We start from the raw sequence: 18722 nt of genomic DNA on the forward strand, positions 1-18722 counted from the left end.
TTTCGTCAATGAAAACTAAAGAAAAATATTTTCGTTCACACACCTTTTTCACCGGACTAAAACTAGACTAGGCTCGACTAAAACCCTAATTAATAAACAATAACTGGGACTAAACCAGTATGCATTTTCGTCGATTAATGAAGATGAGACAAAAATGTACTTCGCTTAATAAAAACTGGACTAAAATCTATGGACATTTTAGTTCATGAACAAAATTATCTGATTTTGTAAAATCAGGTCTCTGCTAATCTGTCACTGTGACACTGTCATGTGACATAGAGTGACACACCCCCTTCAAATCTGCAGCGAGTGAGTGCAACATGCACAAACATGGGACAGACAGGAGGTGGATTCATGGTGATAAGTTAAAAAAAAAAAAAAAAAAAAAGTAAGTTTATCGTTATAATGTAACATTAATCGACTGGCTATAACCATCCAACAATAATGTTAATCCAACCACTAACTAATGCTGGCTAATTTACTAGTACATAGTAGCCACTTGATGATATACTGTAATTGTGTGTGAAGTTGTTTTTCATCAAAAAGATGAGAGAACATTTTACGTGAAATAGTTTGAGATCTGAAATGTTCAACATTATCTGCTTACAAAAGAAATACAGGGGTAATATGATTGTTCTGACTAAAATTACACTAAGATGTTAACATTTTTTGTTGACTAAAACTAGACGAATAAAATTATGGTTTCTTGTACTAAAATAAAGACTAAAATGCTATTAGTCGAGTAAATATATATTTAATATATAGTCGAGTAAATAAAAACGGGATGAGGGTGACTAACTATAATAAAACTTAACAAGTGTGATTGAAACTGGACTAAACTGACACAAAATTTAAAAATGGCGGCTAAAATAAACACCATAGTATACAGTTGAGAACATACGTTCAAACAATTGACAACCATTTACATTTATTGCATCTTTCTTGCTAATCATTTTGTTTATGTTGGTTGTGAGTAGTGCCAATATAAGCTGCATTTGTTCGCAAACTTTTTAAATAAAGGTTACATAGTATGCTAACATACCTAATAACTAGATAGTTGCACCAGAGTCGATGCTTGTTGAATTAGGTTATCCTTACAAAACCTCATTTCCTATTCAATCAAAATTAAGAATGATTCTTTCATGAGCATAAACTGTCGGCATGCTGCAGATCATTAATATAAATATATATTGCCATACAAGAAGAAACGGTTATTCCATAAACGCAATAATTAACACCAGACACATAAAATGTTATAACATTAACTGTCAGAGAATTTTTTTTTTCCAGCCGTTAAAAATATGGTCATCCAAATTGTACGTCATTAGGAGCATTTGTACTTCAAACCACTGCGTTTGAATATCTCGCCTATTTGCCACAATTTTTCTGTTATTTCTCATATCAAACTCAAAAGGTTGATAATGACTGAATGTAATAATGCAATGTTGTATCTATGATGAAGAGTTAATACATTTATACGACTCACTATTATAACTGAGCCCTCTGGCCTGTTAATTAAAGCTTTATCTATTTTTTCCCCCCAGCCAACGGAATGAGCGACCCGGCCAGTTGCAGTGCGGGCAGCGCCACGAGTCCCAAGCTCGAGCCGCCGCCCTCGCCACACGCCAACCGCAAGAAACACAGACGGAAAAAGAGCACGGGCATCACCAAGCCTGACGGTCTATCCGCAGGAAATGAAGGTAGGAAAGATAAGAGAGACACAAGATATTTACAAATTGATGATACGTTTATGATTGGTGTTGTCAAAATGATGACAAAACTGCAAGCTGGAGTTCGGTTGCTGCTAATTGATTTAAAATGTAGCTGAATGGTTGCCCATAAAAGTGCATGGAGGCGCGCTGCCATTACATCCTCAAAGTTGGGTTGCCATGGTGCGTACTGCCCCGTCCAGAAGCCGCAGCCTGTCTCGGCGGGGGATTGTCAGCCCGACTCTTCACCCAATTAATAACGATCCCGCCGCACAAATGATGAATGGAGCGCTCTAATTGGATGGCATTGTGGAAACACTCAGACGCATCTCAGAGGCCATAAAACTGATGTCAGGCGAGCGGCGTGATCAATCAACAAGATGGATACGCTGGAAAAAACGACAACAATGGAGTTGACGCCTCCTAAATGATGCTTAGCATTTATAATCATTAGACATGAAAAAAAAAAATACTCGCCTCTTGACAGCTGCTATTTAAGATTTGTATGACTCTCTTGACCACAGAGGCCAGAGTCATCATCATCATCACTAAGTTGCCAATGTGTTTATATTCAACGTGGTGATGTCGCTGTCAACTGTAGCCTTTTTCACAAAAAAATAGTCCGGAAAATTCCACCTTTTACATGCAGTTTTAAATTGGCTCTGATACTACCTCCAAAAATGGATGTGCAGGTTTACTCCTCATTCTCACTTGTCATTCAGGGGCCATTCTACAAAATATAATAAAGACAATAGTCGAGTAGCCTAAATGTTGCCTTTTAGAGGTAGCCTAAACATAATTTGAAGTCCATGTATAAAAAAAATATAATAACAATAATATTTTTTTTTTAATAAAATCCAAATTATTTGATATACAGTAAGACAATTAAAAAAAATAGTGAAAATAGTCACTTTGCCTGGTAACAAATTACTTTTGTAATTACTAACTCAATTACTTTTATGAGAAAGTAATGAATAACTATAACTAATTACTTTTATAAAGTAACATTCCCGACACTAGTTGCAAAGATGTTTGCCAACAGTTTTGATGGTCACAAACGTTTTTTCGTATTATGAGAAAGTTTTGAGCATGTTCAAAATTTGTTCAAGGTCACAAAGACGTTCCACAGACGTTCACTAACAGTTTAAATGATGCAAACAGTTTTTATTGTCAAAAAGGAAGCTTTAAATCAATTCTTGGTGACAACAAAACTGTTAGTAACCATAAAAAAATTTGCTGCCTTCACAAACCTACGCCGCTCAGTGGGATAGGCGCTTTACGAATTTGTGTGAAAAGCAGTTTTTGATCGTGCTCCAAATGAACAGTTTGTATAATAACTGCTGCGGGGAAAACACGTTTCCCAATACTTTTTACCTTGCTGGATAATATAGCAATGGACACAATAATAATATCTCAAAATATTCTCAAGTATCATTACCGGTACTTTCGATGCATTCGTTTACCATGCGACTCCTCTCACATTGGACACGCTGGTTAATATCCTGCGCTCTGCCATGTAATGAACTTCTCATGTGCTTAAAGAATGATGCAGAACGCACGGCGGGACAAGTGACAGCCCATAATGCGTTTCTCAGCGGCCGCTGACGAGATCTTTCAATGAGCTACCCCACCATAAACTCTGCTGGAAAACCGATGGCCGATAAAGAGTTGCGTTCTCTCTGATGAATGTACGGTGTCAGCAAACATCATTAGTGTGTCGACTTGAAAAAATCTGCCACTTGAATGGAAGAATGTTAAGCAGCATAGTGGAAGAAGATAGTTTTGTTTATTAAGATCATCATAATCATAGTAATGCCAATGAAAATGCAAAAAACAGAGTCATTCGTAATACAATTTATGCCAAGTGAAAGTAACGGTTATAACAAAAAAACAAAAAAAACTTATGGAGAGATACGGCAACAACCGAACTAATGAGTTACGCAGCTCAGTGGAACATACGCTACGTTTACATGTACCGGTAATCAATATTCGAGTTAAGATCAGAATTACGGATTCCAAAACATTTGGTTGGCCCGTTTACGTACATGCATGTGCGGACAGAGTTACTTCTGTATATATATCCCAATCTGAGCCGTGAAGTACGGACATCATTACACAAATAAACGTCATTTCTACTTTTGACTTTCTAATGTTTGGTCAATTAAAAGACATTATATTCATGTCACTCAACACACTAATAAACTAGTCCGTTTCCACCTCACTCCAAAAGTGTGGCTCTGTGCTACGTCGCCATGTTTGTTTACCTCCGTTTGTGTATTTTCGGTGGGATGCGCACCGGAGCGTTATATACACGCTTACCGTATCCTCCGGCACTCCGTCGCACTTTTTTATATAGATTGGCTGCTCTTGTTGTACTCCGGAGCGACTTACACATGAACAAAATATACCAGGAGTATATAATTTCACAGACAGCCACAAGAGGGCATTCTAGACCTACTTACTCTAGACTTATTCTAGACTTAGATATCTCCAACTCCTCAAACGCTAGCTTACAAAGACAACTGAGAACGACTGATCACAAATCACCCCCAAAAGAAAATCATATTCTAAGTAGTGAACCGTCATCGTGTTAGCATATCTTAGACTTATTCAGCCTGTCCTCTATTCTTTTCTTAATGTCATAACTTTCCTTCCAAGATGACGTAATGTCTGTACCTGCAAAAAATGGGATTTATATTCCAGTGCGACTTATGTATGTTTTTTTTTCCTACCTAATTATGCATTTTTGGCCGAGTGTGACTTATACCCTGGAGCGACTTATTCTCCGGAAAATACGGTATATGTGATTAGTAGTGTTGTTCCGATAACGATACTGGTATCGGCAGAGGTGCCGATACTGCATTAAAACAGTGGTATCGGTGACTACTCACAAGTAACATGCCGATACCATTAATTCCAAAGCTAATATAGGATTTTGGATGCTGCATCTTGTGTCTTGCTGGTGCACGACATTCACTGATATGTGACATGTTCACTGCATGCCGATCTAAGATCCTATTGGCTCTTGAATGCTCTGAACCAATGGCAGGGCAGCTTTTTCATGTTGACGAAAAAAAACCTTAAGTATCGGTATGGTATCGGTATCGGCCGATACTGCAAAGCTGGGCATCGGTATCGGTATCAGGAGCCAAAAAATGGTATCGGAACAACACTAGTGATTAGATATACACACACTGTGGCATTTTCGCCGTAAAGACAGAAAATAACGTTAACACATCGAAGAGAATTCAAAGTATTCAAGTTAGGCTTGCCTAATGGGTGGCAACATGCGTGGTGGCCATCTTATATTGTAGTTCCTGTACTCAAAAGTGTGAATAGAGCGTTCACAGAATACAAACCAATGTTCCGTTCAGATGAGGTACGTCAATCGTGTTTATATAACCAAATGTTTCGGTTTTCGACTTGCGCATGTTGGCCTGTCCTTTCAAAGCCAGAGTACTGGCAATATTCGGGTTTTGAAGGGTTATTGACTGCATGTAAACATAGTCACAGACATACACAACCATTGTGTAGGACTCCCATTAAGATTATACCGGAATGTTCTTCTGAAGCTAACCTGTTTACAACACGAGGTAAGACAATGTGTCGTGTTTTGCTCAGAGTTCAAATGGGATCAGCAGTCCTAATGAACTCTTTAATGTCCATTTGTGAACAATCGCATGTCTGACATAAGATAATTATATAGTTGTCAATTAAAGACAGGTGGTTATTTGGCTTAAAGGAAACGTATGATACATTTTCACAATGAATAATAATGCGACTTTCTTTACCATGGTGACCATGGGAGGAGCTAGGGAGTTGCAAACTAGCGAGTGGATACTCAGTGTTGCAATCTTAGGGACTTTACGACAACTTTGGTCAACTTTTACGACCCCTGTAGCATCTATTTTTCCCCCCAAAAAAAGTGATTTGCAACAACTTCTAGAAACTCAGAACTCTCTCCACAGTAGATGTTTACCCCTCCTCATCTAGTCTGCAAATAAATGGTGCTTGATGATGCCTTGATTAGCCAGAATAAGGTTCGTTTAGTAGGAGGTACATGGCTTAAAAAGTTAATAAGTAGTTAGCAAGTTGAAAACAGCAAAAGTTCTGAAGTCAGCCAGCACTTCACCCAACTGGTGTAAAGTTTTTGTGCGAAGGAGAATCAATTTAGTCAAGTGTGCAAATGTCCTGCACCTCAGCATAGCAAGGGTTAACCTCCTCTGGAGTCCAGCTGAGGATTAGGAGATGGAGCTTTAACTGCCTGCGCTAATGGCGGGTGTTTATCTCAATACTTTGGTTTTTTTGTCGCTCCCCGACTCGCTCTCATTTCCCAAAGCTGTCCCCGGAGCCCGCGCTCTCGTAATGACTTCCTGCGCACCACGCGCCCGACGGAGGGAAGGAAATAACAAGATTGTCATTTGGGGCTGCCCACAGACGCGCGTTTAATTGGCCGCCGCTCTCATCGGGCTCTGTTGTTAAACGCGCTAGCTATTAGCGGTAGCGGCGCTGATTTCATGTGTTTGTTTATTGTACTATTGGCTGGTGTTGGTGTGCAGAGGTGTGTGTCAGATAGATAGCGAGTGCTATCCAGTGTCTCTCTCTCTCTCTGTCTGAGTTGGGTCGTGGTTCCCCCCCCGGGGGGCCCCTGTCGCAGTAATGGCCTGCTCCTGATTGCTCTGATACAGGTTAGGAATATTGGCTTTAATGATGTGTAAAATGAGCAAGCAGTGCCGCTGACATTTACAGATGGGCGCCGCCTTGGCCTGTTCTTCCCAACTGCTCATTAATTCACGGGGAATGGCGAGCACTTCTTTAAGTGACTGCCTGACGCGTGCGGCGGCGTGCGACACGAGGCGATGCCACGGCGCCAAACAATAGCTCACCTTTCGCCCCCTCCGAGCGGCGTCTCCGCCAAGTGTTCACACAAATGGATTTGGAAAAAAAGGGAAAGAAGACGAGGTCCTCAAGGCTAAAGATTGTTGCTAAGTCCTTTGTAAGGTTTTGTCACAGCGGTCTCCGGAGAGGCTCGCGTACAATGGAGAACTCAGCTGGACTCGCGACGGCGCCCTGAGGTGCTAATCTGGTCCACAGGTGCTGTCACTGTCCTCATTTCTTTCAGCGTGACAAAGGAGCCTGATCTTGAAATGCTTTGAGCGCAATTCTCTTTATTTGTGTTTCTTGTCCATAGATTTCACTGAGCTTAGTTAATATTTGATGACAAAATTTGACATTTTCCAGAATCTCCACCACACTGTAACAGTAATCTGAATTTCTTAGCATTCCGTGGTCTACCCCCAACATACACTAACATGGTCGTTATAAGTAGTTACAAATTATCTTAACTTTTGTGCATCTTCCAGCAGACATTGTAGCCATATATCATCCATCCATTTCTTGTGAACATATGCCAGCTAACATGCAAACTTCCTTCCTTCCCAGAACAAGTTGTGTAAGTGATTTATGATCCATGTAAATGCCGGACGATGTTTATCTTCTTCCGCTGCTCCCTCTTTGTCGCCGCGCAGCCATTACGCTCTTAACTTCCCTTTTTTATTACGCCGTGTTAATTAAGGAAAATCATATTTAGCGCATCACTCACCGGCTGGCTTTCGGTCGCCCGCTCTCTCCTGCCGTTAAATTTATTTGTAATTGTCAGGAACTTGTTGATGGAGAGCTGGCGGATAAACACGGTCAACAGGTTAATGCTCAGCATAATGTGACGAGGTGATTGTTCCAGGATGCCACCTGCAACCACGAGGTAATAACAGAAGCTCTAATGGCCTCTTCGCAGGCTCCTCATTGCAGGTTGCCTGTAAAGCTTGCAGCGATACAAGCTTTGGGCGCATTGTTCATGTTAAGATTTAGTGTGTCTGGTTGAAGAAGGAAAAAAAAAACAACACTTACATGCAGCGGAATTACTTTGCTGTGTAATTGTCAAACTGTGACGGAATAACTGTACTGTATTGTACTGATTATTAACTCTTTTACTGCCACATGCCGCAGTGCCAGCCAATTTCGAGCATTTTAGCTCATCTTTCAAGGCAAACAGAATATTGTGTGCTTTTACTACATATACAAAAAAAACAAATGAAAGATCGCATTCTATTCTTTCATTAGAAAAAAATGTGTTTCTACCTTATTCCATTCTTTAGTAATCACCATTTAAAAATGGGTAATTTGAGTGACATGGAGCGAAAATTGAAAAGATAAGGAGAAAACAACCTTTTTGTGAAAAGATACATTTTCTCCAAAACAGTGACTTTGACGCTAATATTTTTTGTTTAGTGACGCTCTGTGAATTAGATTTAATGTGACAAAGGCTTTGATCTTTCACATCATCCTTGAAAAAATTCTATTTCATCAGATTCCATACACTGGCAGCCCATTGAAAAGAGATACAATCTACTGGCCATAGTTTGTGAGTGTTTCTGATTCCACAACTCATTGACCAGACAGCGCTGCACTTAGACATTGCACTTCCCATTGATTAAAAATAATAATAATAATAAAATAACGTAGTTGACGTCATTTAACGTTTATGGCGGGATACATTGTGATTTTACTAATCGTTATTAAACGTTTTTGGCGGTCAAAGAGTTAACATTTTCACCTAGTTTTAAAATGTGAAAGATCACACACACGGCGAAGACAAAAAAAAAAAATGAGCTGAAGATTGACGTTGACTAACCGCTAATCACATCTTTTTGGCATCTCATTCTTCAGTCTGTCAATGTACAGAGGACTTACCCCGGGTTTTCACCGGATGCGGTTGCGGTGCGGTTGCGGTGCGGTGCGTCTTGACTGCGTGCTCCGGACGGGTCAATTTTTTTGTCAATCCACACCGGCTCCGCACAGCTGCGGTGCGGCAGCTCCGTCGCCGCCCACTTCCCAACGTGTCTCGCGGGACCGCGCGCGCGCGATCATGTGGCATTTCACAACGACAAACATACAGAATGTCTGTGCTCAACAGAGAAGCAGAAAGAGAGGTGGACTTCTTTTGATTTAACCTTTTCTTCTTCTTCTGCTATGAGATTCCATGCAGCATCCTTTTTTTGGTTGTCCTTGTAAAGTATATTAATAACGAGAGTCGGGTCAGTGCGGGTCCACTCTTTATTTCTGTCTTCCGCGTTCGGCTGCCGCTCAGTACGGCAAGCGAGACGGGCACAACAATCAATCGCGAACATCAAACTCAAAATACATTACAGTCCTTATAAAAAGGATGTGCCGTGTCATATATTATTTTGTGGTTTTCCACCTCCAATATAAACCTCTCCTCGTCCAATGTTCGCTGGTGTCTAAACCGTGAATGAGCACATGGCCCGGCGACGCCCACGTCACGTTTTGCTGAAAAACTTGCGAAATAGGAGCTGGCAAGTGTTTTATTCTGAAAGGTAACCGGAAATTTATTTTGAAACTGCGTCGGTCTTCCTGTCCCGCTCGATGTGTTTTGTGCTAGCTTGCCATTTGCCGGAGGCCTACCCCTGCGGCGTCCGGCAAAAATAGAAAATAGGCTATCCTTGCGGAAGGCTTGCGGCACGCCGCAGGCCTTCCGCAGTCGACACGCAACGCACCCGCAAGCGGTGTAAACTGCACCATTCGAATGAATGGAATCTAATTGCTTGCGTCGCCGGACCGCACCGCAACCGCACCGCAACCGCATCCGGTGAAAACCCGGGGTTATGAATCAAATCGCCCGTCTACCGTGTCGCAAGACAATAAAGCCCTTTTCACACTGCGCTCGCTAAGTGTGAAGGAATTGCACGACAACGCGAAATTACTGGTTCCCGCCCCTAGTATTGTAGCACTTGTCGCAGTACAGCGTACGGCTTGTGTATCCTACAAGTATGTGGTGATATAACAAAGGAACTGGTAGCGCCATAAACAAGGTCAGTTGCAAAATATCCAAGTCAAGTCTCTAATAATATAGTGAAATAAAAACAGTGAAACAGAGAAATGCCTTGTGGAGCCTGCTGTAATGCTGAGTTGTGTTTTTAATCATTTGTTTTTGATTGTATGCCAGTCCGTCTAAATATATCAGTACGTGAAACAGGTGGGTGGTATAAAAAAGTTCAGGGACAACTCTACTGTACTGAAAATATATCAATGACATCATTGATCAGATGAGTGATTACTACAAAAAAATCAAGTCGTTCAAACCCTTAAGCTCCATCGACAATCATGAGTCTCGTCCCCTGAACCAGATGTTGGTTGAAGAACAAAGAGTGACTTGTGAGAGTCAGCACGGTGCCTCGGGGCATCCTGGCTCCTGAAAAATGCAAACAAGTAGAAAGAGCAGTAGGAGAACTAATAGAAGAAGCTAAGCTAATTGTTTGTTGCCATAACTAAACTGCGTTTTCCGTCTTGTCATTTTAATCGTGTCTTGTGTTTAGCAACAGCTTGAAATCTTTTCCTAATTGGCTATCGTTTTGGTCTCATTTCAGAATCACGGAAGCCGGGGATGAGCTAAATGAATTTGTGATCGGAAATATTGAACAGGTTTAACAATATCACCTCGTCAGCCCTTACTATGTTTTGAGTAGATACGGGTGGCAAATCACTCCGAACACACCCAAATTGGCCCCATTGTTGGAATAAGCGTGTAACTCGCTTTAAATATAAGCTTCTTCAGTGGCTACAGTTACAAGAGTGCATTCGTGTGCATGGCGAATTAGATGTGTTTTCCCTTCTCTGCTCATCAGTTTAGGAAGTCAGCCATCCTTTGCATTTTTAATCTCCATAATGAAAGTCTTTTAATGCCTCCAATTTATTGCCTGGGCAGCCAACAGAGTAATTAGCTTTGTTCTGTTTTTTTTTTTGTTTTTTTTTGTTTTTTGTTTTTTAAAGCTGTAAAAAGGAGTAAAACAGCATTTGAGCCTGAAAATAGCAAATTATATGAAGGGAAAATTTGAACACAATTCTTACACTCTGATCTTTCTATATTTGGAAGTATTTTACGCATAAATGAATAATGGACAGAGAAATAATCTATTCCAGGGTCTAACAGAGAACATCTAAACCCTTTTTTTTTTTTACCCTAAACAGGCAATGTTTAACATTTCAAACCATCTTACAAGTGCTGATGCTGAAAATTGCTTTGTACCGCCATTCCATTATCGTACCATTTATACACGTCACTGAAAAATTACTGCGGTATGGATAGAATGTATGGTGCCATTATGTAAGTAGAAAGTAGAGACAGTTGAATTTTTTTGCCTTTTTACGTGTTAACTCATTTGCTCCCAATAACGTTTAAATACGTTTTTTAAGTGTCCCAAAGACATATTTATACGTTTTTTTGTTTTTTTGTTTTTTTTATGCTAGAGCATACAGAAGGCTTTGTTGCAGCCTCTCAACTGCAAAGAACGGTTGCAGAAATGGTAGTTATTACACAAATGGCCAGCAGGTGGCAGCAGAGCAAAGGAGATCAACCAGGGCCATCTAGAAAAAAAAGCTAAATTACTTACAATTTTGAATAGATTTGTGAAAACTGATGAAACTTAGCTCTCTTCTAATGCTAATTGCTGCAAAACGGAAACAGATAGAAACATACTTTCTTTCTTTTTTCCTGATGAAAGAAGACACTTTAATCTTTCTTTCTTTTGGTCCCATGCTTTTATAGCAATTGAACACAATATTCTGTGGGCCTTGCAAAATCAGTCAAAATCCAGTAAAACAGCCGGGAGCGAACGGGACTGCTTCTGTGAAAATGGCTGGGAGTGAATGAGTTAAGTGGCACCCACACGTAAAGGGTGGCCAAAGTCGACATAGCAAATTTTAGCACTGTAACAGTAACAAAATATCGCCCGTGCAGCCAAGCAAAAGCAGGTTATTGCCTTGACTTGCAAACAGTCACACGGCTGTCCCTCCTTTTCCAGAATTATTTTGCACAAAGGCACTGTCCCACATACTTTGTTCTCATTGCCATTTGAAACTTGAAAAAGTACCTTTTTTTTAAGAGGCATTTTGAAAGAGATTGCAGACTGCCTGTATGGCTATATTTGTGCGCTAACCCCCAACTAGTGCTTTCTAGTGACAGCCGACCATTCTTGTAACTCTAAATAAAGAGGCTCAGCGAGGCCCGGATCAATTCTCGCGACCTGTAGTCGATTGCACAAACGGAATCAGATAATTGAAGTCGGTGTGGAGCTAATTGGATTATTGCTTCTGCCACGGCGCTACATTACGAGCATCCGTCACACGTCTGTCATTTAACAGCTTCGTCACGGCGCCCGGGAGCCGCCATTGATTACGAACCGCGGCGATTGCTGTCAATTAGCAAGTAGTACAGAGTTAATTTCAAGTGAATGGATTGTGCTACGTGTCGAATAAATAGGCTTTGACTTGCGATGGCAAATTTGTCACGAAAACTGTAGAGGAATGGAGAAATTATCACTCGCGAAATGTTGTGTGAAAACTATGTTTATTAAATTGAGGCAATGTAAGACACATTAAAGCTGTTTGTGCCCAAACTCACCCACCAAAGCTGTTTGGGCATAACAACCAGACACTTAGCTGAGTATGTGGACATGTTTCTCAAAGCTGGAATACAAGACAGTCATCTATTGTCTTTGTATGGCAAAGCTTTGTGAGGCATATTAAAACGTAACTGCCCGACTCACATGTTCATCTAATCCAGGGGTGTCCAAACTACGGCCCGGGGGCCATTTGCGGCCCGCCCTCCATTTTTCAGTGGCCCACGACATATGCTAAAAATGACATTTCACTCAGTTCAAATAAAATAAACAAAACAAAAATGTTTGGAGATGGTCAAAGTAAGAAGGGAGGGTATCGAAAAACAGGTGCCATTAAAGGTTATTATAGTTAACTAAAACTAATGAAAAAACTAAAATTCAAAAAAACAATATTGTTACCGAAATAAAATAAAAACAAAAATGCTTTTTAAAAAAACGAAAACTAACTGAAACTACATTTTATGTTTACAAAACTAACTAAAACTAACTATAATTATAGAAAACATGTCCTTAGTTTTGGTCTTTGGCAATTAATTTAATACATGAGCCTTTGGGGATGATTTTAAATGTGATTTTTAGTTCCTTTTAGCACCTTCAGATGACGTTGCTCCCATGGTGTTTTTAAAATATTGCGCACAAGTAATACACATAAAAAAAAAAAAACAATACTAATACTGAAACTAACAAACTAAACTAAAACTAAGCATTTTTTTTAAAGAACTAAACTAATAAAAACTAACAGAACCACCCTGAAAACTAATTTAAAAAAAAACTAAAATGAAAAATTCCAAAACTATAATAACCTTACTGCCATATTACAAATAAATTGGTTTATATACTGTAGCATTTTTCTAAATATGCAAAAGCGCAAATAAATTATTTGTACAGTTTTTATTACTAAACACAATTTCTCTTCATAGCATTGTGTGGCCCTTGCGTCCTTCTGATTTTCTGTATGTGGCCCTCAAATGAAAAAGATTGGACACCCCTGATCTAATCAAAACAAACCCTGTTGAAACTAACGGGCATAACACCCAAACACCTGTGCATGTTGCTCGTGTTGAACAAGACCAATATTAAAACATCATGAAAGAGAAATCAATCCGAAGATACACATTAATTTATAACAATTAAGTAGTATACAAAAAACAAATTGCAAAATCTTTTTTTCCCCGCACCTTGTGGCTCATTTCCCCCCTCCGAGCGTCTACTCGATTTATGTATGCAAACGAGGCCACTCTTTACATTGACATAATTAGGTAATTACAAATCATTTGGCGCCAAGCTGAAGCGAGCGTGTGCTTGCAGCTGCACGACACGATGTACAGTATGCTGTTAAGCAACGACAGCATGTGTCGCAACATATGTTGTGTCCACAACTCGTGTTTAGGAGACACGGGGGAATTGGTCTCATTTGGACCGAGAGGCGGAATATTTGAAAGAAAACTCCCGTGGTTCTTGATTTTGCAGCAAATGTTTGTGTTTGGGCAATCACAATTTGCACAACAGAGCAAGTCAAAAAGAGGCCTAACTATAACTCAACTCAATTTTATTTATAAAGTGCTTTAAAACAAGCATTTCTGTATACAAACACTTTTTTTTGTTTTGACAACCTGTTTAGTAAACATACTAAATAGTACTTTTGAGTCAATTTATATAACATTCAATTAAATTCAAATTTATTTCACTCTTTAAAAAAAAAAAAAAAAAGAAATGAAAGGGGACAGAAAAAAGTCAAACTTATATCTGCCCCTGATCAACACAAAATCAATAACAGCAAGCAGTCAAGACACTTTCAATATAACAATTCTACAAAATAATTCAACAGCATGATCTTGTGCTATATATAGTTTTACAATAATTGTGCTTTTATACATTTTTTTTAAAAATACAGATGGACTGAGATTATTTTGTTTGATAATCCAGATTGGTGCACAAACTAACACTTTGAGTTGAAATACCGTATTTTCCGCACTATAAGGCGCGCCTTCAATGAATGACATATTTTGAAACTTTTTCCATATAAAGTCGCTAAAGTAGAGGCTGGGTTTACGTTAAGCATCCATTAGATGATGCTGCGCTAAAGGGAATGTCAACAAAACAGTCAGGTAGGTCAGTCAAACTTTATTAATAGATTACAAACCAGCTTTCTGACAACTCCATTCACTCCCAAAATGAATAAACAGCTGTTTTATTATTTTCTCTGAGGTAAAGTATTAGTATTAGCTAGCAATCCAAGATGGCGGGATCTTCTGCGCATCCGCGTCACCGCGTCTTGACAGCGAGACCTGTTGCGGCTCAATATTGAGCCATTATTAAGGCGCACTGGATTATAAAGCGCATGGTCAGCTTTTGAAAAAAATGAAGGCTTTTAGGTGCGCCTCATAGTGCGGAAAATACGGTACTACATCGTTCTTTTTGTTTTGTTCTGTATTGAGGTTTGGAAAAAATATCTGTTCCTCATAATTAGTACTCACTTTCCCTTTTTTAAAAAATTTGATTTGTATGTTAATTGATAAAATTTCATGATGGGCTTTATACATTATTTTAAGGCTGTTAAACTCCATCAATTCATAAAAATTTAGTTAGCAAGCAAGTTAGCAACAAGCTTACGTGAGTGAGTGAGTGAGTGAGTGAGTGAGTGAGTGAAAAAAAAAAAATCCGTGCGTGCTGTCAAGTTGCCACGGGAGTGACGTCATGCAGCCGCCAAATTCGCCCGGCCCCGTCTGCGACCGGCCCCCGTCCACCACCCCACTCTGCGATTGGCCGGAGGGGTAAACAACTGTCTGTCCACAGAAACGTCTCGCTGTTGACAAAACAAACACAAAATGGCAAAATACAGGCTGGGGGGGGTGGGGTTTTCGGAACAAATCACCACCACACATTAACAGAAGCCCAGAGGTGTAGATTGAGAAGGGGTTCATGGGTATACATCCTGTATTTATATAGTGCATTTTCCTGAGTGAAAACGTAAGACCGTGCCTTTAACAAGCTGTGTGCAAGCTGTAGAAAACCCCGAGTAATCAAATCCCATTCTTTTCTTGAATTAACAAACTTAATTAATCATCTCATAATGTACATCAAAAATCACGCCCAAATATGTATATTGGAAAATGAAGGTTTGTTTCTGTAGAAATGCAGGATTTCACATGTGGTAATGTTCAGCAAAAACAAGGTTGGTCTTGAAATACTTCCGGTTTTCGTTCTTCTTCTTTCAAATTTAAACAGTGTACAATAGTGTGCCGCCATTTAGCGGACCCGGAACAAAAATCACTCCACATGGGAGTGCATCAGAGCCAGGATTTGAACCCATGACCTCTCGATTGTGAGGCAGAGGTGCTAGCCACTAGGCCACCATGCTCCTCAAGAGCCACTTTTTGTTAACTTTGAATAAAAATCAGTTGTCTTTTTTTTTTTTCCCAATCAGAACAAGAGGATTCCTTTGAGTTCATCATCGTGTCGCTGACCGGCCAGACGTGGAACTTCGAGGCGTCCACGTACGAGGAGCGCGAGCTGTGGGTGCAGGCCATCGAGAGTCAAATCTTCGCCAGCCTGCAGTCGTGCGAGAGCATCAAGAATAAGGTACGTCCGCCACTTGATTTCCATTCTTTTCCTCTCCAAACTCCATCGCGCCTCCTCCTCACGCTGTCACACATGGGAGGCTGCCAGACAGGTGCACAGCAGTGTTGTCTTATTACAAGTGACGGGCATCAGAGACAGAAGCCGGCTCGTGTCAGCACGCCTTGTTTTCATATTTTATTTTGACTGAGTCTCCTTTCTACTCTGCCTGCTTGATCGTGCTCCATTTTATAAAGCGTTGTCCTTCTCCAACGCTGATTAGTTGGCCGCAACTCATTCTCTCTCTCTCTCTCATCCTCGTTTTCGCCGCAGTCTCGATTGGGCAGCCAGAGCGACGCCATGGCCATCCAGTCCATACGCAACGTGAGGGGCAACAGCTTCTGCGTGGACTGCGATGCAGCAAGTGAGTATGTTTGGTTCACATCAAAGATCCACTACGGCACATCCTTAGGTACAATTTTATTCAGAATTCTGCCATTTCTACATTGCGACATTTTGGTAGGACTTTATTTCCAAATTACTTGATTCATGCTACTTTTGGGATGTGGTTAATTTCCATGTATATTTCCAGCCACACGCGTTCTATGTGGTTGTGTTGTAAGTTAACGGAACACAAAATGCATGCGCAGATGCTCAAACTGTACGTAAAAGTAAAAACACCAGGCAGGGAACAAAACAGAAGTAAACAGCAATGAATATTTACGGAAGATAGGGACACAGCCCGGCCGCAAATTTATCATTATTATATCATAATTACTAGGGGTGTAAAAATTAGTGTGCTAATTTTGAGTTAATGTAAAGTTCCTTTAACACTTTTTTTTTTTTTTTTTTAAACGTGGGATTAATGACCGCCCTTTACTTATAAAACCTGTAGTGGGGGAATTCCAGTCATAATGCAACAGACACGTCCATGTCAAAATTTAGCAGTGATATATTTAATAATAATTCATAGGGGTGTTAAAAAAAATCGATTCGGCAATATATCGCGAAACTACATTCAACTCGATTCTCGAATCGATTCAATAGGCGGCTGAATCGATTTTTTTTATTTTTTTTATTTTTATTTTTTTAAAGAGCTCAGAATTGTTCATTCGGTAGTCTTACCGATTCAACGTCTTATCATCATTGCCCTTTTTTTTTTTTTTTTTTTTTTTTTTTTTTTTTTTGTGTGTGTGTGAATAGATTTTTAAACTTCCATTTTTAATGGAAAAATATTCAACTAAACGTCTGACTTCGGGTTAGGATTCACACCTTGAGCATGGAAGAATGTTACTCTACAAGCTTACTGATTAGTATTTTCTAAATTTAAATGAAAAAAAATCGCAACAATCGACTTATAAATTCGTATCGGGATTAATCGGTATCGAATCGAATCGTGACCTGTGAATCGTGATACGAATCGAATCGTCAGGTACTAGGCAATTCACACCCCTAATAATTCATATATTTGTGGAAACTGCGGTCAATTTGTATTTTACAATTTTAAAAATGTGCAGAATTTCACAGGTTACTTCATGTTAAAAAAAAAACTGCACTGAGCTGTCACCAATTCCCTACAAATGCAATTATGCCATCTAGTGGCAGAAATATGACCAACACAAATCAATATCACGTTTTGTTTTTTTTACAGTACAGCACCTCTTTTTAATTTTAACTCAATTGTATGCATTATAATGAAATTATTTGTATCAGTGACTAAAAGATGCAGCCATATTTCTATTAGTTTACATTTTTTGAAAACTTAGAAAAAATATTCTTTTGTAGATTTTATTGTACATTTAGAACAGATATAATAGTTGAGATTAAACGTGAGTTAAATATTGAAGTCATGAGATTAATTTAAGTATGATTAAAAAAAATTCATCGCCTCACACCTCTAATAATTACCTAGAATAATATTTTCAACATTAATAAAGTGTCAAACATACTGTGATCCCAAAACAGTTTAATATAATTTCAAACTCATCTTAAGATATTAGCCGTATTAAAAAAAAAAAAAAAATGGCTGACAGTGTCACAAAAAAGCCAGTGTTAATACTAATGTTGAAGTCTGATTTTTTTAAAACTCTCCTGCGTTACTGTACGTCACATTGTGACATGACGTTGTCCCCCGCACCGTGCAGATCCCGATTGGGCCAGCCTGAACCTGGGCGCCCTGATGTGCATCGAGTGCTCGGGCATCCACAGGAACCTGGGCACGCACCTGTCGCGCGTGCGCTCCTTGGACCTGGACGACTGGCCCGTGGAGCTCAGCATGGTCATGACGGCCATCGGCAACTCCATGGCCAACAGTATTTGGGAGGGCGCCCTGGAGGGCTACAGCAGGCCGGGCAGCGACAGCAGCAGGTGAGATCCACAAATTACAATCACATGAAATTTGGGATTGGAAATTGCTCATCCAGAACACATGCAGATTGCACAAGTGTGTCGGAAACATGCTGGCATTGTTTGTGTTTATAACAGTATGCAAGTATGTGCTTTAGACCAATTTCTGATTATTATTATTATTATTATTATTATTTTTATTATCATTATTATTATTATTATTTTTTTTTTCCCCAATGAAAGGGTTGAGAAGTTGTTCAGTCGGATACATTGTGGTGATCTATAGTTAGTTAGCTAGTTATTGTGGTTTTATTATAAATACAGTATGTGGTTCATATTAGTTTTAATAAGAATAATAACAAATAATGATATAACAAAAAGTGTTTCATGAAACAGCCATAAGAAAAAATGTTTCACGAAACATCTATGATTATGATGATGATGGCAATTATTTTTATATACTTCTCATAAAAAAAAAAAAACTCCAATTACCATTTCTGTATTTATAATATATATTTGTTTTCTAATACTGTATATGAAATAAAATACCTTTATTTTCATCATAATAAATACTATACTATAATTTGAAACATTAAATAATTTGGAAATAAATATAAGGTTAAAAATATTCATA

The 18722-nt window shown here is 39.3% G+C and overlaps 1 protein-coding gene across 1 annotated transcript in view; it reads left to right on the forward strand.

Annotated features, from left to right (window-relative positions):
- Window positions 1-18113, forward strand: part of LOC144012625 (arf-GAP with GTPase, ANK repeat and PH domain-containing protein 3-like) — a 94719-nt gene extending 76606 nt beyond the window's left edge. The window contains exons 13-16 of the mRNA XM_077511731.1: window positions 1545-1700; window positions 15612-15766; window positions 16076-16166; window positions 17887-18113. Coding sequence (XP_077367857.1) covers window positions 1545-1700; window positions 15612-15766; window positions 16076-16166; window positions 17887-18113 — 629 coding nt within the window. The remainder of the gene's footprint in view (window positions 1-1544; window positions 1701-15611; window positions 15767-16075; window positions 16167-17886) is intronic.
- The last annotated feature ends 609 nt before the right edge of the window (window positions 18114-18722 follow it).

The sequence above is a fragment of the Festucalex cinctus genome, chromosome 1, assembly GCF_051991245.1.
Source record: "Festucalex cinctus isolate MCC-2025b chromosome 1, RoL_Fcin_1.0, whole genome shotgun sequence".
In the NCBI taxonomy this organism is placed as follows: Eukaryota; Metazoa; Chordata; class Actinopteri; order Syngnathiformes; family Syngnathidae; genus Festucalex; species Festucalex cinctus.